This window comes from Pogoniulus pusillus, chromosome 2 (genome assembly GCF_015220805.1).
Source record: "Pogoniulus pusillus isolate bPogPus1 chromosome 2, bPogPus1.pri, whole genome shotgun sequence".
Classification (NCBI taxonomy): domain Eukaryota; kingdom Metazoa; phylum Chordata; class Aves; order Piciformes; family Lybiidae; genus Pogoniulus; species Pogoniulus pusillus.
Window position 1 is genome coordinate 39066145 of NC_087265.1, and position 24025 is coordinate 39090169.

General features: G+C 37.8%; 1 protein-coding gene across 2 annotated transcripts in view; it reads left to right on the top strand.

Annotated features, from left to right (window-relative positions):
* CWC22 (CWC22 spliceosome associated protein homolog) overlaps nt 1–23399 on the top strand; it is a 36488-nt gene extending 13089 nt beyond the window's left edge. For both annotated transcript variants that reach the window (XM_064161873.1, XM_064161864.1), the window contains 6 exons: nt 11248–11325; nt 12876–13028; nt 14160–14287; nt 15434–15535; nt 15629–15822; nt 19072–23399. In XM_064161873.1, coding sequence (XP_064017943.1) covers nt 11248–11325; nt 12876–13028; nt 14160–14287; nt 15434–15535; nt 15629–15822; nt 19072–19661 — 1245 coding nt within the window. In that variant the 3' untranslated portion in view covers nt 19662–23399. The remainder of the gene's footprint in view (nt 1–11247; nt 11326–12875; nt 13029–14159; nt 14288–15433; nt 15536–15628; nt 15823–19071) is intronic.
* Nucleotides 23400–24025: the final 626 nt, after the last annotated feature.

Here is a 24025-nt window from a genome sequence, read left to right on the forward strand (position 1 = left end):
ATGAATCTTAAAACATTTATAGAAAATAGGCTGAAATGCATTTCATAGGGCATTTGTCTTGTGATTACTTTTTTCTGTCCAGCAGTTCAAGTGCTTGCTCAATGCCTGTTTGAAAACGTTTGCTGACTGGACTTGTGAAACACTTAGCCCATGACAGCAGCACTGCAGTATGGGAGCCATTCTCAGTTCTATAAAGAATTTGAAGGTCATATTTTCAGGCAGCTGTAGACGTTATCAGTGGGGCTTGAAAATCATCATAGTGCTAAAGTAATACAGTTTTGTTGCTTTCACAATTCTCTTTGAATAATAGTGCATTTAATTAAAGCAGTTGTAAGTATGATTGCTTTGTTGTAATCTTGGAGATCCTCAGACAACTGTTTTGTCTTCAGACACTGTTCAGATCGAAACAGTTGGAATGGTCTCAATAAAGAGCCTGTCCTTCAACTCAAGTTAGATCCTGGTAGAATATAAATACCTATCTAATTATATAACTGGCTTTTCACATAGCTGTAAGCTATCGTCATGGGAGTTGCACTTGAGAGAGCTGTTAATTTTCTTGTGGCTTTCATTGTCACTGTTCTGTTTTATTTGAAATAGTAAGTGAAAATTTAGTCTACAGTTAAGCATTCCTTGAAAACATGGTTTAATCTAGGGATCAGAAATCAGTTTGCTGAATATTTTTCAGTTCTTACACTGTTTTGTTGCTAAGCAATTTACATGGAAGTAAATGAAGAATTCAGGTGATCACTTAAGTATTTCCTTATGTAATTCTTTAATTCTGTGCATGAAATGCAACAGTAAGCATACATAGGATTGTAATTGTCAGTGAAGCATAACCTGGAGAATTCTAGAGAAACCCCCTCAGTTTTCTAGCACATCAATTCTGTTAAAAATAAGGAGAACAGTCTAGAATATATGTGCTAGAGATTTAACTTGTGTGACGTTGCTTGTTGGGTTACTGCTCAGAGAACTGTTGGTATTTAATACCATGCAGCCTCTGTCAATTACTGGCTATTCTGTGAGCAAGAACTACTTGGAAGAAATTAATTTAATGGAGGAAGAAAAAGCCCCAACCTATTAGTCTGACTCCTAAGTGCACAAAAAAGGTAGATTTTTCTTTCACCGCTTAGACTTTTTTTGAGATTCGACTTAATATTTGCTGCCAGGTGTTTAGTGGGAATATTTTTTTGTTGTTTGGGACTTGGGATGTCGTTGGGGTTTTTTTGTTGTTGTTTTGTTTGGTTGGTTGTTTTTCTGCAAATAAAAATAACTAGACATGCACACATGAATTTAGGGTGTTATTTTTTATATGTAGGTTGCTCATTTACTGAATAGGTCTTATTTATGTTACATAACCCTGTGGAAGGGCTTTATTTCTCTCCCAGCTTTGAGAAACTATTTTCTCTATGAATTAGAAATGAAAAATACATAGATGATGCCACATGCAAAAATAAATTCACAAACCTGGGTTGTTTTTTTTTCCTGCTGTGCTGCGAACACCGAAATTGCTACTCCTAATTTTGTAGCAAGTCTCTCAGAACAACTCCCAAGTCTGAGACTTAAGAAAATAAGGGTTATTTGAATGTATATGTAACTGGTGAGAATCAATTAAATACAATGCTCACTAATTTAGAGTACAGTAGCTCTGTGGCTAGCAGTGCTCTGATCTCTGAAATACTTCCACTGACTTTCATGTCTCTTCAGAGAGCAAGTAATTAGGAGACAAAATAGGGTATCCCAGTAGCTGTCTAGTCAAGTCTCTAGACAATATTACTTTGTTCCCTTAACAGCTCATTCCAGTAGATTCCTTCTTATCACTTTGTGCTTTGGAAAATATGAAAATTAACTAAGCATCAGAATTTTTAACTAAAATTTAATTTAAATGTATAATTTATTTTTAATTAATGCATAGCATTCTTTGAAGGCTGCTACACTCAGACGAATAAGAATTTATATGTTATAGTTTCTGGTGCTTAGATATTTTTTTTGGTTGAAACGCCACCCTATTAAGTAAGAGGAATCTGAGGTGATGTAGTTATGAGTTTGTCATAATTGCTATGAATTAAATGCTTTACAAAATAAATGCAGAAGTGTTAATTTTGACATTTTGTGTGTGTGCGCTAATATATAGCTATCTAAAAAGATTAATTTCAACCTATGGTGCAGTGCTAGTTGTAGAAACTAATATAATTAAACTGCATCTTATTGCCTGAAGCAGCATCTCTGTGCAGATATTTTTTTTTCCCTAATAATCATCATTACTTTTCATCTCACCTTTAAAGATGTTAGAGGTTTGACTTGGTCACTGTATAGACTTAGAGCTTGGAAGGAATGTGTGTGGGGACAAAAAGATGAAAGCTATGATGTTTCCATATTGGTGTGACAGCAGAAAATAAAAATAGATACAGAAATTAAAGTTACTCAGGGTTTTTTTTTTTTGTTTCTGTCCATGTGAATAAAAACCTAAATGCTTTCAGCAGGAATTTCTGGTTGTGTTTACTGACAGTTTCTAAACAAGGAAAATAATCTTTTATCCTTCCAAGTTAATATCTTCTGATCGAACCCTATATTGAACTGATTTCTATTGCCTTCATTATCAAAACACGCCACAGGATTATTTATTTCACCACAACACACTTTTTAATCTGCTTGACTGAAAGCTTCACTGACCTCTATTGCAAGATGTCGAATCTTCAGCTCTCTTTTTTTTTTTCACTTTTATGATTCAAAGCTGTAGCTAGTCCTGAGAAATTCCTGGAACGTTTGCTGAATTTTTGGATGAGTCGTCAAAGTTTTATTTATGTTAGCAAGAAAACTACAATTTAGGTTGAGTGTAGGAGAGGTGATAACGTCATGGTTGGTTGTTTTTACAGTGAAAACTTCGTAGGTAAGAGGTCGTTCTTTATGCCAACTCTTGCTATGAATAGTGGTTATCGCGAGAAGCAGGTACTAGGGTGTTTGAAGTAGTTTAATGATGTTTCTTACTTTTGTACAAAATAAGTAAAATTTTACAGTGACTTCCTGTTTCTTATTTGAAGGCTTAATGCCAGAATTAAAGAAAGATGGGTTTATTAATGCTATTCTCCACAGGTTTTGAGATGGGCATGTACAACAATTTTGTCACTAATGTAGTATTAACTTTCTTGCAGATGAATTGTTTCTGAATTCTTTAGGTACAGAGATTTCTGTTGTGGTTTAGCAGGGCTGAGTTGGGGAATATATTTAGCAGTTTTTATCAGTGGTTGAATTATCAGATTATTGTATTACATTAACTGCTGTGCAGCACAAGTGTTTACGTGCTTAATACCCATAATGGATCTGTCACACAGCTCTGACTCGCAGAAGAGGATTAAGGTTCAAATGGATAATCTAGAGAACAGGACAACATAATTCTGCTTTTGGCATTGCAGTGGTGAGGGGAATGTTAGCAGTCTCTCATTTACTAACTTGAAATTGTTGTGTTCTGGCTTGAGGTGAACAGACTTTGCCGTGAACTGAAATGGTGCTTTTTCAGAAGGAAACGATTCTCTTAAACATCCACATTCCATTTCCCATCTGATATTCATGCAGTTATCTTTCAGTCTTCAGCTGCAGATCAAAAGTTGAAGAGCTTTGTGTAGACTGTGCTACAGCCTATGAGAATCTGTAGTACAGCTTTACAGTTGCTTCTTGGAGCATATGTTCAGTCTTGGCAGAGCAAACTATTTCTCTTTTTTATAAACTAATGTTATTATCTGTGTTAAAGCTGCATTAATCCCATGCATTACCAAAGAACATTTAAATCAATTAAAACTGGAGTTAGAGGACTGTGGTATTAATAATTGTTCTGGCTTCTGAACTATGAGGAAAGGAAACAAGCAAGCTCAACTAAAATGTCAGATTTTCAACTTTATGCTTTCCCTTATTAAGTTCTTGTTCTCTGTTACTGGAGGAGTCCATTTCAGCTGCTTTGTTTTCAGTTGAAACAAAAGAAGTTGAGGATTCACACATTAATACCAATATAGAGGAGTGCCAACTGCTTAGGTAGAGAATTGATCCTTCTTTAGAAAAACTTGAGGAATATCAATTTTTTAAAACTTTAATTTATTTTTCTTGAAAGATGCCTACAGAATACTTGATTTTAAGTGTTCTTAGCAAACTGAGAGCAGAAAGGGAAATGCCTTACATCGTTGCTTAGTCTTCTTCAGGAGCAGAATGGAGTTGACTAACCAAATATGCCACCAGTCATGCATTGGTTTTACTCTTTGAAAATGTGCCTAAGATAGATAGGCTTTTATTGCTCCTTTTTTTTTTTTTTCAATTGTGATGAGAATTAAACTTTCATACAGTGATGCTCAAAACTTGGCTAGATTAAATTAGAGGCTCTTCTAAAACAGTATCTTCCCCTCAATGCTGTTATACCAGACAAAAGTAATGGGTCACAGGATATTATCTTTTCCACTTGAAAAAAAATTACTGTAAGGCGTGGCCTTCTTGGAAGAATTATGCATGCATTTGACACTTTCATTTTTACAGGATGGAGTCACACTTGCTCAGAACAGTCCTAGATGGAGAGGTGGGGGTGTCAGTGTCTCTCTTGCTATTTATGCATCAGGTCTTGAAGCTAACAGAAGTACTTACTTTGACTTGACATTCAGTGAGAATGTAGTCCAGGAAACTGGTATAGAGGAGGATGGTGTAATGCTGATAATTGTGTTCTGATCAAGCTGATGATTTCTTAGATTCACAGGTTTCTTTTGTTACAGGCCATTGCAGCTGGTAGGTTTGGCAGCTGCACCATTAGTTCACAGACTTGCTACTGCCTGCAAAAGTTGATCCTGCTCAAGCAGGTTTCATGACTTTTGAAGCAGGACTTTTTTGTGGGCTTGAAATACTGAATCCATCTGAATTTTCATAATTAAGTACAGTAATTCTGATATTGAGGTTAGAAGTATATAGAATTTTTGAGTTCTGTTAATGCACAAACTTCTTTTATTTCCCTGCTTTTGTTGTTGTTAATGTTTTAAAGTATAAGTCTAGTGACATGGATACACATAGTTTTCTGACATTAGGGTATAAAATTTTGGTCTTGTTTCTTCAATAGCTTTAATTTGTGCAACATACAGCACCATGGACATGTAATCCCTGAAGACACAGAGCATAAGGAAATGGCTGTATACGTGCAGAATCTGGATATTGAGTTAAAAGTTGGAGAGACCCAATAGTGGAACCAGTATACTCTTTTATTCTCTCCTAGTTAATAACGTAGAATACTTAAAAATTGGTTTAGTTTTTAGTTAAAGACTTTGGTAGGTTTGAATGACCTAGTTGCTTTGGCTAACCTGAGATTTCTTCAATGGCCTGAAGAATGGAATAGTAATTGCTCCTGATAGGCTTGTGGATCACACAAACAGGCTGAGCTTTCACAGGAAAAGGCAGCTAGACATATAGTTGGATCATTCAAAATATAATTTGAAATAATTATTATTAGAGTAATGGATTATGAGAGGTCTTTTAAACCGTACCTATATGGGATGAAATTACAGAAACAGAACTTAATTAAATGCATGATATTGGATAATATTATTTTATGCATATAACTTTTTAATGAGTTTGAAATTTTCAACTCCTACTGATCTATTTTACCAGAATTAAAGAAAAATAAAAATCTGAGACTAATTTTGATCTATCTTGAGTGCTTAAAGCTTAATTGTATGTTTTGGAAAACAGGTTGCATGCACTTTATAAATGTGACAGGTGATATTTATGTTAAAATATTTATAATGGGCTTAGGAAATGTTTTCTAAAACTGCATATCTTTATGACATTAAAGATACTAATGAGGTAAAAATAGCCAATTTTCACAGAATTTCTGTGCTTGGAAAAGATCTTCAAGATCCAGTCCAGTCATAGTTTCACACTGACAAGTCCTTGACTAATCCAAATTGCTCAGTATAACACTATGAATCGCTATGGTTGGAAAGGACCACCAGGATCATCCAGTCCAGCCTTCATCCCAGCATCCTTAATCGCTAGACCATAGCCTCAAGCACCACATCCAATCCTTTTTTAGACACCTCCAGTGATGGTGACTCCACCACCTCCCTGCGCCGCCTGTTCTATTGCCTGACCACCAGCTTAGTAAAGAACTTCCTCTGAACATCCAAGCTAAACCTCCCCTGGCGCAACTTGAGGCCATTTCCTCTTGTCCTATCATTAGTAATTCGAGAGAAGAGACCAGCTCCAGCCTCACTACTACCTCCTTTTAGGTAGTTGTAGAGGGCAATAAGATCCCCTCTCAGCCTTCTCTTCTCCAGACTATGATTTTCTTACGCAATTGGGAAGGTGATTGCATTTTCTGTGCACGTTGTGGTATATGTTGAAGTCTACAAAAATAAGGTATAGAGGACATACAGAATTATGCTATATTTGTGTTTTACTGATAACAGATGTTAGCTGAAATTCTGACTATGTTTTTTCCAAGCAGGTATGTATGCATTAAAGGAGATGGATTTGCTCAGATTATCCCAGTGACATAAATTAAAATTAAGTTTTGCTTGTGTAGCTTTCAGGTGGAAGGGAAGCTGATACTGTAGGGCTTTAGTGCATTACTTGACCAGAGTCATGTGTGTGGTGCAGAGTTGATGCAGCATGATAAAAAGTACGTCTAGCCATGTGTCCTGTGAATTATTGTAGCCAGGTTGGGGTTGGTCTCTTCTCTCAGGCAGCCATCAGCAGAACAAGGGGACACAGTCTCAACTTGTGCCAGGGGAGGTATAGGCTGGATGTTAGGAGGAAGTTCTTCACAGAGAGAGTGATTTGCCATTGGAATGGACTGCCCAGGGAGGTGGTGGAGTCACCATCCCTGGAGGTGTTCAAGAAAAGACTGGATGAGGCACTTAGTGCCATGGTCTAGTTGATTGGCTAGGGCTGGGTGCTAGGTTGGACTGGATGCTCTTGGAGGTCTCTTCCAACCTGGTTGATTCTATGAAAATTTTTGGTGACTGTTCAGCTCTAAGCATGCATTGCTCTAAACAAAAACCAAGCTGCAGTAAAAAATGGTAAATAAAGGGACAGTAAAACTTAAGATAGGCCATTAGCTCACCAAACACATCTGGATACAGTATAGTAGCTGCCAAAAACACCTGAAACACCTCTCATAGCTTTGCCAGCCTTGGCTCTAGATTGTAATTCGATGGTTAAAGAAGAGAAAGAGGAGAGATGGTGGAAAAATATATATGTTCATGATAGTTACATACAATCAAATATTGAGCTGTAGAGAATGCTTTAAGGTTAATAAGAGCAAGTAAAATACACTTCAGCTGTAATAAAAGAGGAAAATGAAAGAGGAAAAAATGTACCAACTGTGAAAGCAGTGCAAGAGCACACAATGAAAGCCACTAATTTAATGAAATTCCAATTTCACACTAACTTAAATCAGCTGTGTTCTTTACTAGGTTTATTTCCAGCAAATCAATTCCTTTACTTCCTTGAATGATTGTAGCAACCCAAGTGCTTGTTTTTGAAGAAGTCATACTAGTTTACAAGGTGGGGATGTCTCATGATTGCTTCAGCTTCTTTGTGCAGTGGATGGAGTGGAGCTGTGTGAATGGCAAGGGAGTGAAGGTAGAAATTTCTTCCAGCTAGGGAGTGGTAAAAGAGACCTCTTGGAGGCAGGTTCTGAGGGCAGTTCTGACGTTGCAGCCTTAACTGAATGTAAGTCTTAAAAGAAGTAGCAAAAAAATAAAGGCAGAAAGGGGAAAAATGTACTAACTGTAAAAGGGAATGGGTGATGAGAAGGGAGTGAGAAAGCAGCAGTGAACATAGCCTTTGAGTGAAGCTGAGAGGACACACAGTGTGCACAGAGGACACAAGTGTGCTTGCTTTTCCTAAATGGTAAAGCTGGGAAAAAATGTGAGTCATTTTTTTCTGTCTTTTCTTAGTTTACCCATTAGCATTTTTAAAAGTAAGATGATACTTGCCATGTTAAGTTGAGGCACAGTCCAACTAAGCCATTATCCTGTTGGGATAAGAGCTAGTAGGAAAAGCCATCCTTCACAGCAGTGGCCAGTCTAAGTTCTAACTGGGCTTTTGCCTCTCTAATTTTCTTCCTGCACAACCTGACAACATCCTAAAATTTGCTGAGTTGCCACCCCCTCTTTCCAAAGGTGATAATAGTCAATGCTATGAAAACTGTTGAACAACACAGTACATAAATCGTCTGTAATACTACAAAACAAATTCGTTGCATTCTTTAAAGCAAGTGATGGATTAAAAGCCACAGGCTTTTTCTACCAGAAACATTATTATTGCAATACAGAAATGAGTTAACTAACATTTAAAGCTATAAGTGAAGCTGGAATTGCCAGTGAACTTGCTGCAGCTCTACAAAAAATAAGTAAATGAGGTTAAAGTTTGCCAATTTTTCATCTGTACAGTTACTCTAGGCCTAATGTCAAGTTGTTAAATATCACTACCAAGAATGTCTTTGTGGGCAAGTTTCTTCTTAAGCAAGCAGTTATTCACAGTATCACAGAACTTTAGAGGTTGGGAGGGACCTCTAGAGGTCATTGAGTCCAACCTCTCTGCTCAGGCAGGAATCAGTTTACTGCTTGCCTTCCAGGGGGACTCAAGAGGTTCCTTTCTGCTGAAGCAGAAGGCACAATACAGAGCAAACAGAGTAAACAGAACCAAAGGAAAGAGCTCTAATTACAAAGAGAGTTTTAGAATATTTATTCACAGACTGGTATCTCCGAGTTCCCAGGACTACGTTATAGTTCCAGACACTATCCACAGCACTTGGAGGGAGCTGTCAGTGGTATAATACCCAGGACTCTGGCAGGGTGGTGGGGCTGGCACAGTGTCTGACCTGGTCTTGGTTCTTTCTCAGAAGGATGCTGTCCTCCCAGGGCTCCAGACTTGGCACAGAGGTTTGCAGGTGTGCAGGCAAAGATGATGTCTTGCTGGTGGCAGTAACCTGCTCTCTCTCACCTTGCAGGCTGCATTGAGGTCTCTCAGGCAAGCACGTGGCTCTCCTGGTCTAACCCCATCTGGGTAAATCCCTTCTGCATAGTCCAGTCTGTTGTTGCCTACCAGCAGGGTTTTTACACTAAGGCTGCCTGATTCAGGCAATGAGTCTTGCCTACAGCGTGAAGAACACTTAATGCGCCTCCCTAGTAGACCGAGGCACGGCAAAGTTTCCAGGTGGACAAGCTTGAAGCATCAAAGCTTGTTGTTAGCCTCCTAGAAATCATTGTAATATTTAATTAAAATGTCGAAATATTTAATTACTGTAAACCACAGGGGATACAAATGTTGGAAGTACATTTAAGATGAGGAAGAAAAGTAATTTGATTTTCAGGTCTTACTGATGTTATTAGCAGTAGCATTAGCACTTTACCTTTTTTATTGTTTAAAAGCAGATTAACTGCAGCACTACTGTAAAACAAGACAATATAAAACATTTAATGTGCATTTTAATACCTCACACTAATACAGTGTGACGGTGTGGAAATGAATGCCTTTAAACACATCTGTAAGTCTGTTCACTATGTTACTGTCTTATTATTTGGAGGTTGTTTTTTTGTTTGTTTGTTTTGTTCAGCATGGTTGTTTTTTTATTTGTCTTGAGTTTTTATGATAGGCAGAATGTTTCCTTTCAGAATGTGTGCTTAGAAGAATGGTACAAAAGGGAGAATAAGAAGTGTTGTATAGTTACAATAAACTGATGTAAGATACAGAAAGGGCAAAATGCTTGAAATTATCCAGTATTTTTATGGCAGTATTATGAGTTTAAAGAGGAATTAAAGTGATAATGAAAGGTACAGTCTGGCATCCAAAAGCCTATTTGAGAAGGTTATAAAATGCTACTGAGCTGGTCTTCTGAGAAAATAATAGTAATTAAAAAAAGTTAGAGGGGAAAAACTGCAGGCCTGTTTAAGCAGTGTGTATTTCATTGCTCTTAATTTATATAAAAATGTTTGCTTCACTTGTCTTAATTCATGCTTCAGAATGTGCCCTAAGCCAATTCACTGCTCTACCACCATCTGTAACATACATAGCAGGTCAGAGGGAGAAGCATTTTTCAAGTCATGTTTGCGTACTTGCCTAGATCACTGCTGTCAGGCTGGCTCTGGTCCTAGAGGCAAGGTACAAAGCAGAATCCACTCACATGCGTTTCCTGCTGATTTTCAATTTGGTATGTGTGAAGGAACAGGAAGAGGCAGCAGCTACCAAGGAATGATTAGTAATGACCTTGGTGTAATGGTACTGGGGAACAAGGAGGAACATCCTCTATTCCAAGAAGACTGGGGCTAACTATTTTAAATAGTTGTTGTCAACAGAGAACATCTACTATAGTATTGCTGTAACATCCATGTCCACCATGGAAACAGGGCAAAATGGTAGAGCTGGGTGGTTGTGGTGGAGGATGCACAAAAGTTTTGGGAGGCTGATCTATATAGACTTTCTCCTTCCTAGCCAAGAAGAGATGTGATTTTAGAGAGTGATTGAGCCTAAGCCAGCTTCTTTAGAGAAGTTCTCTCACTTTTGGTTAGAGTCTAATCATGTCAACCTCCCAGGCCTGAGTTTAATCTGTCTGAATATAACTGTTGGGCCGCTCCAGTGAAGCAATTGCAGTGAAGCACTGCCTTCTGCTCACTTATCTTAAGCAGAGCTTGTGAAAAATAAAGCTGAATAACTGAAGGTATTAGTATATGCAAAAATCTACAGATTGTTTTAGTTTGGAAATGTGCTGCTAAGCGTCAGCGTTGTATTTGAGTTTCAAGAAGGGCTTACTTGTAAGCCATTTTGACATTTGGGAGTCTTAATTTTCTATAAATGCAGAAGTAGGTGCTATTTAAACAAAACCCAAACCCTCTGCCTCCTCCAGAAAAAGCCCTCAAAACCTTCCCTTTTTATCTTACACCTCCTTTTTGTACTGTGGTGAAGAAGTCAGTTTGTAAATTGGTTTTGACTCTTTTTTTGCTTAGATTTACACAGTGTGTTAACTCATACATTTAGCTTATGCAGAAGAGGAGGTTTGAATGTCTGAAGTTTATACTTACTCCAGATAATGTCTAAAAGCTGAGAAATTCATCCTTTGAGAAAAACTGTTGATTTTGCCAATAAAGTTTTAAGTAAATGCTCTTGTTCCAAAGCTCATGTCAATGTAAGGCTTTGTTTAGTATTTTGCTACTTGGCAATGATGCTTTTTTGCTGCTGCAGTGAATTTGTCTAGACTTTCTTTTTTTTCTTTTCTTAAACCAGAAAGAACTCTGCAATATGATACTTGACTGCTGTGCTCAGCAAAGAACATACGAGAAATTCTTTGGATTACTGGCAGGGGTGAGTTCTGTTTTCAGTTTTTATACTGTATGAACCACAAAGTGTTTTGAGATTTTATGTGCCAGGACCCCACCTGGAGTACTGTGTCCAGCTCTGGAGCCCTCAACACAAGAAGGACCTGGGACTGTTAGAGTGGGTCCAAAGGCGAGTCACAAAAATGATCAGAGGACTGGAGCACCACTTCTGTGAAGAGAGGAGAGAGATGGGGTTTTTCAGCCCAGAGAAGAAAAGGTTGAATGAAGACCTTATAGCAGATTTCTAGTATTTGAAGGGAGGCTACAGGACAGCTGGAGAAGGGCTTTTTTCAAAGGCATGTGGTGACAGGAGAAGAGGTAATGGCTTTAATCGGGAAGAATCTAGATTTAGATTAGACATTAGGAATAAATTCTTTATCATAAGGGTCGTGAGTCACTGAAACAGGTTGCCTAGAGAAGTTGTGGAGACTGGACACCTGCCTATGGCAGGAGGGTTGGAACTAGATGCTTTTTAAGGTTCTTTCCAACTCAAACCATTTTATTATCCTGTGGTAGATAATTTTATTAGTTTGCTCTCTTTTGTGTGTCAAACTTAAACTAATAATCTTTTTACCATTATGAAAATGGTTACTGTAGGTGGTTGGTTATTTAGTAAATTGAGATAACATTTTGGTTGTAATAAACATAGTGAATGCAGAATAAGAGATCACATTTTTCTCTTTATATCGTTACTTGTTTTGCCTCTCTCTTCTCATTATGGTAGAGCAGTAAATCAGTGCTAAAGGAATGATACTAAAAGAGGTTAAAGTATTATTACCAGCAAATAGTCTCTTAGTAGTGCTGAAGATTAATTTTGGAAGCTCTTTCATTACTTCATTCAAAGCTGCTTAGTAGGTTTTATTTAGAGAACATGAATGAGTGCTTTCTGTCCCAGGGTTGTGGGTGGTTTGCATGTGTCTTTTTAACTTAACAGCTAGCTCTCTGGTTTTGTGCAACTAATTGCTAATTTAGTTGCACTTAAAAGTTTTCCTTGTCTATGATATTAACAAATCTGACTGGTTAAGATAAAACAGTTGTCTTCTCCAGGGAGCATGTTATGCTTAAATGCTTCTGCTGACAGCTACAAAGAACAAGCTATATGAATCTATGCATTCAGTAGAATGTTAAACTTAATTTCCATGTTCTTTGGAAAGTTTATGGCCAAAGTGTCTTACCTCTGTGCTTCCTGCTGCCTTTTTCACTTTAAATATTCATTGATGCCATGAAAAAAAGGAATTACCTCTGATGGGGTTGCATCAGGTGACAATACTGCATGTGCAGAAGTAAAAGAAATAGTTTGTTTATTTGCTGTAGTTCAAAACTGGTAATTATTGCTTCGCCATGCAGATGAGTTTCTTGTTCTGACAAACTGCTTAAAGAAATAAAATTTATCCATTTGAAGAGATTTTCTTCTCCTGCAAGGGTTACTTAAAAGGAAAATCTTGTGATCGATGCTTGAAACATTAGGTCACTTACATGTAGGGTTTTTTGTGTGTTTAATCTTTTTTTTTTTCCCCAAATTATGTGATTTCTCAGCGTTTCTGCATGTTGAAAAAAGAATATATGGAATCCTTTGAAGCTATTTTCAAAGAACAATATGATACCATTCATCGTTTGGAAACAAACAAACTGAGGAATGTTGCCAAGATGTTTGCTCACCTGCTGTACACAGATTCAATTCCCTGGAGTGTAAGTAAAAAAAGCTATGCTCCTAGACTTCATTAATTAATCTCCAGAGTTCAGATTTAATATATAATATATTAGTTTTAGTATTTATTCTACTATATATATAGACTAAAATACAATATTCTATTGGAACTGCCTGTATTTTTGGCAGCTTGGTTTATTTTAAGTGTCTTCTTGGACACTGTTGAACTCTGTGTTGCTGCATCTTCTTTTTTCAGTCCCCTGTGCATCATTACCATCTTCTCCCATTCTTAAGTAGCTGATTTTAGAAGGAGGATCTTGCCAGAGAGAGTGATTTGCCATTAGAATGGGCTGCCCAGGGAGGTGGTGGAGTTGCCGTTCCTGGAGGTGTTCAAGAAAAGACTGGATGAGGCACTTAGTGCCATGGTCTAGTTGACTGGATAGGGCTGTGTGCTAGGTTGGAGTGGATGATCTTGGAAGTCTCTTCCAACCTAGTTGATTCTATGATTTAAGCTATTATTCTATGGACTACAGGTGAAATTGGTTGATTAGAATGTACTTTTAAGAATTTTGAACTTCTAATCAGCAATGTCAATAGCAGAACTATCTCTGAAAAACAAACCCTTTAAAATTATAGCTATTCCATTTTACAGAATGATAAGAAATTGTAAAATAGTGCCATTTTGTGATTTAAGAGCCAAACAAATAAAGCAATCTTGTTTTCTGAGATGCACTAATGTGACATTAGAAGTGAAGAAAATGAAGAAATAGCTAACTTGTCTTTTTGTACTATTTTATTCTGGTTTCGCAGCCTCATCTCATTCTTCAGGAATACAAAAGTCAGTCCAAACATTTCACCTCTTTACGACTGAAGTCCCAAATCTTTTAACTTTCCAGAAATCCACACAACTTTTTTTATATGAAGCTTTCCTGGCTGCTAGAAATCTTAAAACAATTACTGGTGTAACTGTGATCAGAAACTGTTCACACAGTAGAAAAACATCTTTGAAGAAGAAAGCCTTGACCTGAAATTACATGCTTTATGTTTTTGAGATGGGGGGGGGGGAGAGATCACTTCTATCACTCTTTATATTAGTTATTTCAGAAGGGCAATGAAAGAATGTATGGTAAAATTTAAGAGTGTTTCCTAACTGTTTTACCAATTATTTTCAGGTCCTTGAATGTATAATATTGAGTGAAGAAACTACCACATCCTCCAGCAGAATTTTTGTCAAAATATTCTTTCAGGAACTCAGTGAATATATGGGACTTCCTAATCTTAACGCAAGGTTAAAAGATGTGTAAGTTGTAACTTTATTTAAATGAATTTAAATGAACTATGAATTTAATTGGCTTCTTTATCTGAGAAAGTACAGATGAGAACTCTTGTGTTCAAGTAAGGCTGCATTTTTGTAGTTGCAGTAGTTCAGGAGTAAGTTCATGTATAGAGTTAGTCACTGCAGAGTCCCATTAGGCTGAGCGTGTTACTCTTAAGTTTTGGGTCAAGTATCTGCATGACTTTGCAAGATGTATCTTATTTTTTTCCAAGTGCATGTCCATTTTTATGCATTGACAGTTCTACATCTGTGTAATAATAAATACTACTGTAGCTTCTTTTTCTGACCAAAACAAAAAGTATGTGATTATTAATAACAGTGGTTCCAGGATTAGTTGCTTATCCTTAAATACAACGTAAATGGCACATTCTTTGAAGCTTGCACAAGATTGAATGCATTGCATCCTGGCAGTGTTCCTTTTGGCTGCTTGAGCTGTCGTCCTGTAAATTGAGGTTCTGTGTCTGATGAAGAATATAGTAGCTCATGTAAACTTACATTTGAAACTATACTTTAGAGCCCTGGTACATGGAATTTCAGCATAGATACCTAGATCTTTGAACTTAGTAAACAAATCATAGAATCATAGAATGAGTCAGGTTGGAAGGGACCACAAGGATCATCTAGTTCCAACCTCCCTGCCATGGGGAGGGGCACCCTACCCTAGATCAGGCTGGCCAAAGCCCCATCCAGCCTGGCCTTAAACACCTCCAGGGATGGGGCCTCAGCTGTCTCCCTGGGCAACCCATTCCAAGCTCTCACCACTCTCATGCTGAAGAGCTTCCTCCTCATGTCCAGCCTGATCCTATTATTATCCTTTGTTATCACCAGCTATCGTGATCTCACAGGTTTCTTCAGGGTTTCACAGAATCAGGCTTTCTGTAGTTAAAATCTGACAGTATATGTATAATTTTGTGCACAAGAAGGTTTGGTTTCATAAAACAAGGCAGTTTTTACCAGGTACATCAGATATAAATAATGAAAATATTGAAAAATGTGTAAAGAGAAAACTGCTGTCCTGTGGAGATCCATACAATTTTTCAGTTTATTAATGTCAATAAGAATTAGTGCTAAAGTGGAATGGTCTTTAATTTAGCTGTTTGTTTCCTCCAGAACACTGCAGCCTTTCTTTGAGGGATTATTACCTCGGGATAACCCAAGGAATACTCGCTTTGCCATCAATTTCTTCACTTCTATTGGCCTTGGAGGACTAACGTGAGGAACACTTCTCTGATTTGATATTTATCTTTATTTTCTTCTCTCCCTCTTAAAAAACTAAAATTGGATTTTTTTTTTAATGTTAATTAGGGATGAATTACGAGAGCATCTTAAAAATGCACCAAAGATGATAATGACACAAAAACAGGATGTTGAGTCATCGGATTCCTCTTCGTCTTCAGACACAGACTCTTCATCTGATTCTGATAGCAGCAGTAGTAGTAGCTCAGAGTCATCCAGCAGCAGTGACTCCTCATCTAGCAGTGACAGCAGCAGTGATTCAGGTACTTAAACACTAGATGTAACTGTATGCTTCTCTTTTATTCTTGCATCTATTTTTTTATATATATACTTACTTGTTTTGAGACAAAAAAGTATCTGTGGAGTGTATTTGTTTCTCTGCTTTATGAAACTTAATGACTTTTTTTAAGTTGCAGGTTTTAAAATACTAGCTATGGCCATGGAAATTTATTTCATAATTTAGAAAATCTGAGTTCCATTTTAGAGACTTTAATACTTGAGAAACTTTTTTTTTCTAGTAGATTTTAAGATTTTTTTTTTTTTTTTTTTTTTTTACACACTTGATACCTGTTCTGCATTTCAGTTTGGTGGAGGATGGAGGGATTAGACCCATACCCTATTAATAATCTCTGTGGGATGCTTACCAATGAACTGTAGAGACTAATGTCTACAAGCTCGTTTTTGCTTGGCTTGACTGAGTGAGCTTGATATTACTTGTGTCCTTCCCTGTGAATATGTGCTGCTTCATGGGTCAGAAATGACATTCTAGCAATGTGTTTAAATTTTATTCTCTTTCCAAATACCCATTTTTAATTCTGCTAACTTAGGAAGACTTTGGGTGGTGATAGAGAAAAGGTCCTTGTCTGTACATAAATTTCCAAAGGAGAATTGTTTTTTACTGGCAACTTAGTATTTTGTCATTTTGTGCATTTTAAGTGGTGTTTAGCATCATATGCTATACTGCTGATGTGAAACACTCTCTTGGGCATAGGGTGTCACAGGCGTTGTCTAATCTGTAAAGTACATGCTAGTATGAGTTGGTGTGTGCAGTCTCCCCCATTGCACATAACGTGAGCAGATGATAACACAGCATGACTTTCTATAGTACAGAAGCTTGCTGATTCAGAGTTAATTTGATTTATTATGTGCCATTGAAATGAAAATGTTGATTAATAAAATAAAAGCAGTATGAACTGCTTATGCTTTGGAAATACCCTTTTGTTCTCCCTTGCAGTCTGACTGTACAAAGCCTGATTTGTGTGTCATCGCATTAATCGCATTAATGACGACAAAGCAGTAGAGGAGGGCACAGTTAAACAGGGTCAGAGAAGGCGTTGTTGGTTCAGCAGAGAGCCAGATGGCCCCTGCATAGACAGCTGCAGCTCTGCTGAGCTGCTTGATAGGAACCAGAGAGGGAAGTCCTTAGTGACAAACCAACTGAGTCTGCAGTCTGCTAGCATGAACATTTTATTTTGGTAAATTTAGGACCTTCCATTTTATTGTTTGTCCTTTATCTGTTCTTTGCAGGCTGGTTTCACAGTTTTTCTGGTTCTGGTCAGAACACTAATTGGAGAGAACTGTATTCTTGTTCGAGGTCCATTGCTGGTTACAGCTCCAAGTCTTTCTGTGTTCGCAACTTTTTGAGTCTTTAAAATAACTTGGTAAAGTTGAAAAGCATTTTTCAGAAAGAAAAAAAAAAAGAGTATTTTAGCAGTGCAATGTGTAAGAGAGAATAGAAAACCTGCGTAGTAGGAATTGACCATACAGCTGAATTAGAGATTACTGTCTTACAGTTTGTGTGTGGAACTTTTTCAGCTAGCTCAGCTCAGCACTTCTCTGGAGACATCATTCAAAGCAAAACAGGTCCAGCAGAGGAGGAGAATTGTCTGTTCTCAAAGTAGCTTGTTCCTTTGACCTTACTTTCTCAGGTTGTCTTCTGCACTCTGGTGGATGTTAAATAATAGGGAAGACACTGTTTAAAAAACTTAGTGCTCTAGAAGTGTCTCAATTGGTGCTTCATTGTGTTTTACCATAACACTAGGAAGCCTTAGTTCTGATATGACAGTAGCCAGCTGCTGTATAATTCAGATATTTGAAGTACTGCTGAATCAGTTTCTGCCTGTGGTATTTTCAAAAGGTGGTTAGAAAGAGTAAGTTATTATGGTACTATAGTTTGTATAGTAAGGTGAATTAAAGGTTGTTCTAAATGGCTCTTGCCAATAAATACTGCTGTGTGAAACCTAGTGGTTCTTTATAAAGATCAAACAGGCAGAGCCTATTCCACTGAGACGAGCACTGGTGTGTGTTTAGAAATACAGAAGTTAGTTTTAAACTTAAATTGTTGATAAAGCTGTCACTGTTTCTCCTAAAAAGGATCCAGAGGTACATTGCTACATTGCTGCAGTACCTCTATCTCAAGTGAGATAACCTATTTTAGCATGCCTCTTGTTTCTCATAGGGTAGTGCTGGAGGTTTTTCCCCATCTGCTGTTTTCAGTCTCCATTGACTGATAAGCTTTTCCAGGAAGTAATTGAGAAAGTAAGTGATTTTAAGAGAGTGGATAGTCTAGGAAAAGTGATCTTTCTGAGAACAATTATTCATCAGAGTGCTTTGATGTATGATCTTACAGCCTATGCCTGGGTTTTTTTGTATCAATTCAACCAGAGGATAATGATGTGTAGAGGTTTGCAAAAATCAGGTATTGCTGGCAGATAGCTAATGGATAAAAGACCTGCTGATAGATACTTGTCAGTGACAAAGAGATCTGTACAAATTTGAGTTGTTTCTCTTTAAGTAATTAACTGGGGAGAAGCAGTCCCCATGTTCAATTACAGAAGTATATCTTACAAAAAGTTCCTGGGTCAACAGGCTTGCACATTTTATGTCAGATTCTAATTTAGTGAGTTACTCTGTTTTAACGATGATACGATTGCTTAGTGATATTTTGCATTCAAGTCCAGGCTTGTTGGAGTTTTTTGTAAGTTGAGGAAGAAGTTTTCTTTTGGTTTGAGCTGCATCATGTTTTCCATACCCATTGATCACTGTAATGGGATGAAAGGCAGAAGGCCATTTCCTAATTTCTGATTTGTATGCTGCTAAGATTTAGAGGTGGTGCATTGTGACCTTGCTTTTTGTTATAATATGGTTCTTCTGTTAGTAATAGTGTAGTTGCTGAGAAATGTTGAAAGCATAGAGGAAAAATGGAGGATAATCTTAGTGTTGATAGTCAGTTCACACTTCTATGAAGAATTTATGTTAAAAAAAAAGCCTGTAGTGTAGGCAGGCTTTTAAAAGTAAGCAGTACCTGCTCAATGAAAGAATGGGTGAATTTTTCCCCATTGCATGAGGTGATTGGTTGGGGTTGGGGAGGAGCAGTAAAATCACACTTGTTGCTTTGAAACCCTTGTCCAGATACTTCCCATGAAGGTCTTCTGACATGAAATAAATCTATGTAGGTTACCAAGTGTAATAAATTGGCATTGAACCTTATTCCTATTTTTTTATCATTTCAGATGTTCCTAAAGCCAAAAGAAAGAGACTTCAAAAGAAAAATAGAGAATCTGATAAAGTTTCCAGGAAAAAACAAGAACGGAAAAGGAAGTCCCCTGAAAAGAAAACAGGAAGGAGGCAGCAAGAGGAAAGAAGTGATACTGAGAGCAAATCAGAAAGAAATCACCGAAAACTGAAAGAATCACACAGGAGAGAGGATGTATCAAAGTATCAGAGAGATGAGTCCAATGGCAGAGATGGTTACCATAGTGGAAAGGATAGAACCCATGAAAGAAATAAGGATGTAGAAAATAAACACAGTAATTCAAAACCAAAAAAGGCAGAGAGAAGAGCTTCTTTGTCTGATGATGAAAATTACAGACAGTGGAGCAAAGATAACGGGCATCGCAGCAGGAAGAGAGAAAGATCCAAATCCCGAGAGCGAGCTCATAACAACTCAAGTCCGAGAGAGGAGGAACACGAAGCCCGGTACAGAAATGGTTCCGAGAAGCACCGGGAGAAGGAGAAGTACAGCCGCCACTCCGAGCAGTACAGGGAATCCAGAAAGAACGAGGACAGACGAAGGGAGAACTCCCCACACAGACGAAAATAATACCTGACCAGAGCGTGACATAAATGTGCATTGCTGTGCTGGCAAAAACAGTATTTTGAAATCTGTTGCTGAACTTTTCTTTAAACAAAGATATTTTGTACAAAGTGATAAGTTTGCATTTGTAAATTTTATCAGACTTTTCCAGATTTTTAGTACCACCTTTTTATAACTACTGCCTTGAGTTTTTCTGTTCAATTCTTCTTTCAATGAGATAAAGCTGTTTATTTTGTGAATAAAACCATTACGATCTCAGCAAAATGAGTGGTTTGGTCAGTTGGTTACAAGTATTTGTAATTGCAACTTTATCGACTCAAAAACATTGGCTTTTAACTTTGTTAATTGAAAGTCAGTTACTGAGACGGAGGTGATAAATGTGGAAACTTCACATTGCGATGTAAATGTCAGCTGAGAAGGTTTACATGAATTTTAAAACGTCAGCACAAGTGCTTCAGGCATTCTGCAGCTGTGTATTCTTTCAACTTCATGAACACAAAACAAGTTTGACCAAGTTTTTCAGGAAGTACTTGGGTCGATTTTGTGTTTTTCTTCTTCAAGAGTTAAAAATCAGGAAAGCAGCTTTAAATGTCACATGTGAAAGTGTGTCAACTTGTTCTGTTACTTTTCACAGTGTTTTTTAATATTGTAACATCCTGAGCTAGTTACGCTTGGAATCTGAGAGGAAAAAGCAGAGGCTGGCTGTTTTCAGCTACAAATTCGATTTAAAAGTCATAGACTTCAACTCTACAAAAGAAGTGTTTAAGAAACATGTTGTCCAGTGTATAAAAAAATCAGAAATCAGAAAGGTGTTTCAAATCTTTGTAGATGTTTTGAATTACATGGTGTGGCCGTTTGAGCTGATCCTCTAGCTCAGACATAGGGGAGAGATGAACATTCCAGGGATAGGCCACATAAATGGCAACAATAGATAAATTAATATAATTTCATTGGAGCATCAAGAACTTAATGTCTAGAAGCACAGTTTGTTCTCCCCCTTCTCCCGCTGGCTTCTGCTGCTGCAGCTTTGCCTGTCTCCCCGGCTGCTGTTTTGGCTACTGCTGCTTCTGCTGCTTTGCGGCCGCTTGACCCCTCCCCCATCTCCCTTAAGGTTATTGTATTTTTTTTTTTCCCTTCCCTCCTTCTCTAGTTATTATCTCTCTTTACATTGTTATACTTATACTATAAGAAAATACAATTTCATCTTTCCCTGACTTTCAAAAAAAGGAGGGGGGTTTGTGTTGTGAATTTTCTTCCCGGGGGAGGGATCAGCCCAAACCCGGGACACATGGCTTGAAGTGTTAACATTCTTAGAAGCAAAGTTTGTCCAGAAAAATCCAGTTGTTGCAGCAGTTCGTATTATAAGTTGTCTTACCAGGAGTCATTTGACGCGCCTGGCTCAACATTTGTGTATGCATAATGAATCAAAATCATCTGGTTAAGACAATCCCTGTAGTAAGTAAGGAAAATATTTGAAGTCTTTGAGCATGAAATTGGAAATAGTCTGGGCATCGTCAGTAGGAAAGACGGAGGTGATAGTTGTCACTTTTCCTTATACAAAGTTAAAAAACCCAGGAAACACGATTGCTGGGCATGTGAGAACTTACACATTTCATATGTAAATCATAATTCATCTCGTATAAATGGAAAATATTTGAGCTGCTTGCTAACAGAAAAGAGAACAATTCCTAAGGAAATGGATCCGTTTCACCTAAGTCTTGTCACAACATTTTTCTAAGAAAAATGCCACATTATAGAATTTTTTCTGTGTTTAACAGAACTTATTTCTGCAGGCTTTCATGTAGTAAAAACATTTCTCAGTCAACAGCATTTGCGTGGGAAATACAAAATTCATATTGCAGAGAGGAAGGGGGGGGGGGGAAAAAAGGTTTCTATCTTGCCGTACCGCACAGCTGAAAATGCGTGGGTGGCATTGTAAGGTGTATGTTGTTTAAACTGTGGTGGTTTTTTGGGCAAAGTATTTCTCATTCTCAAAACCATTTATGCATTTTGGCAGTGTGTGTTAATCCCAAGAGAACTTAAAGAATGCTTTCTAAAAGGAATGCTGCTGATAATTGTTGTGCTTCTTTGATAGATCTTTACAAACTATTGGAAATTATCTGTACTTCATAATGGTTTAATGGTGCAAACTTAATGTAATTTATCCAGACTAACACTTTCCTTCCTAAGTTATGGGTTTAATGGCTATAAATTTTAGTAACCCATAGCTTTTGAGGTATTACTTTCAAGTTTAAAAGCTTGTTAATTACATTTTTAATAAATGGAAATACATGAAAACAATAAATGTGAAAATGTGAAAAACAAAACATTTGATCTCAGGCATGCTGATCAGGAAATGCCAGCCTAAATATCTCCAATTCTTTGTTATTTCATATGGCTGCTAAAAACATTGACCTCTTTTTTGAGGTGGGGGCAAAATGGAGAGGATGGCATTGGGACTTGAGCTGAAGTCTTAGCTCTGTTTACAGTTTTGTGGTGTGTTTTTCTGTTTTCGTTTCCAGAAACATTAATAGATGTTTGATAGAATAACCTGTTAAAAATAGCTGTTATTTTTACCATTAATAATACAAACAGGTTAATGTGTGCATCTTAAAAGGTGCATGCTCAGAAGAAATGCTGCACTACAGCAGACCAGAAGTACCTCCAGTCTAGAGATACAGTGGTGAGTAATACTGAGGTCAGTCTCAGTTCTTAGCAGACTAGAGCTGAATGACTTTCTGAGCCAGAGCCACTACATGTATCTTTGAATAAGGCCTTGCCCAGTAAGTGGCCTAATTCTTTCACTCATTTAGGGGGAATTCTGCAGCATCCTCTGCCAGTTGCAGTATTTCACTACATAGCATGTGTAGAAAGTATGCTTCTTCACAGCTTCTGCCTGATCACTTTCATTTGCTACTTTTCAGTGTGTTTTCTGAATAATGTTGCATAGTTGTTTCCTGCTTGCCATCTTGGTTGTCATGTTTATAGATCTAAACCTGTATATTTTTTGCTATTTCTTTTCCAGAAGTTAAAAAAAACTTGCCTTGTGTGGCAAGCTTTCAGGAGGATCTACTCCATGATCTAGCCAGGTACAGAGGTGCTGCTTGTGGCAGAATACTTCTTAACACAAGTAGTTCTAATTCATGGGGCTGGTGGAGTCACCCTGGGTGGACCTTTATCTGCTTCTCTGTAGCCTGGCCATACTGATTGTGTAAGGGCAACTGGGAAGGTGAAGGAGGCTAAGAGGAGTTTTGCCTGCCTCCCTGAGCAGGCACCTGTTTCCACTCCCCCATTTTAGGTTTTCTCCTATTGCCTGGTGGCAGGAGGGAAGGAGATACTCTGTTTCTTGATGAACCTCCATCTGCTGCCTTTGCCTCAGTCTAAGATTAAGAATTGCCTCACAGTGGTGGCACTGGGTGCTCTACAGATGGGCTGGCAACTCACCCAGTGCATACACTGTCCATGTAGGAACAAATCTGGAGAGAAGAGTTTGTGGTATTTGTAAGAACCATAGTTCTGTTCCATAACAATAATTTTGTTTAGAGCAAGTTCTTTGAAGCTCAATTATTCATAGGCTGAAGTCTGAAGAATGGATTTGTAAAGGAAGACTATTTGGGCTACCTTGTTATATAAATCCTCTGACTTTGACCTCCATATGAAAGCAGTTAGATAAATTTGGGGACAAAACTATCTACTCTGTTGAAAATAATCTAAAAGTGTCATTAATAAATCATGTTTTCTAAAGCTGTTTAGTTGTTACTAAAGCAACATTGCAGTCTTCAAATTGCAGATAGTTTATCTCAACAGTTCTGTATTGGAACAGGAACCTGACTACACAAATATTTTCCTGTTTGCCTTGGTCAGGTTAAATGAATGTTGCAAACAAGTCTGTACATATAGAGAATTAATTTTGAATGTTACTAGTAGTACTAATTAGATGTAGTTGGTATATTAGCCTGGCCTGAATCGGGAACAGTGTCACCAGCAGGACAAGGGAGGTTATGCTTGCCTTGTACTCAGCACTGGTCAAGCCACGCTTTCAGTACTGTGTCCAGTTCTGGGCTCTTCAGTTCAAGGGAGATGCTGAGATACTGGAACATGTCCAGAGAAGGTTGACTAAGCTGGTGAGAGGCCTGGAACACAGCCTGGAGAAGAGGAGGCTCAGGGGTGACCTCATTGCTGTCTGCAACTACCTGAAGGGAGGCTGTAGCCAGGTGGGGGTTGGTCTCTTCTCCAGTAACACAACTGTTACTAACTTCTGAAAGCAGGTTGTGCTTCAAAATAGCTCAGCACATGTGAGCCACCAAAAAAAAAAAAAAAAAACCCCAACCAAACAAACCACGAGCTAGGCTGGACACTTCAAGCTCTAG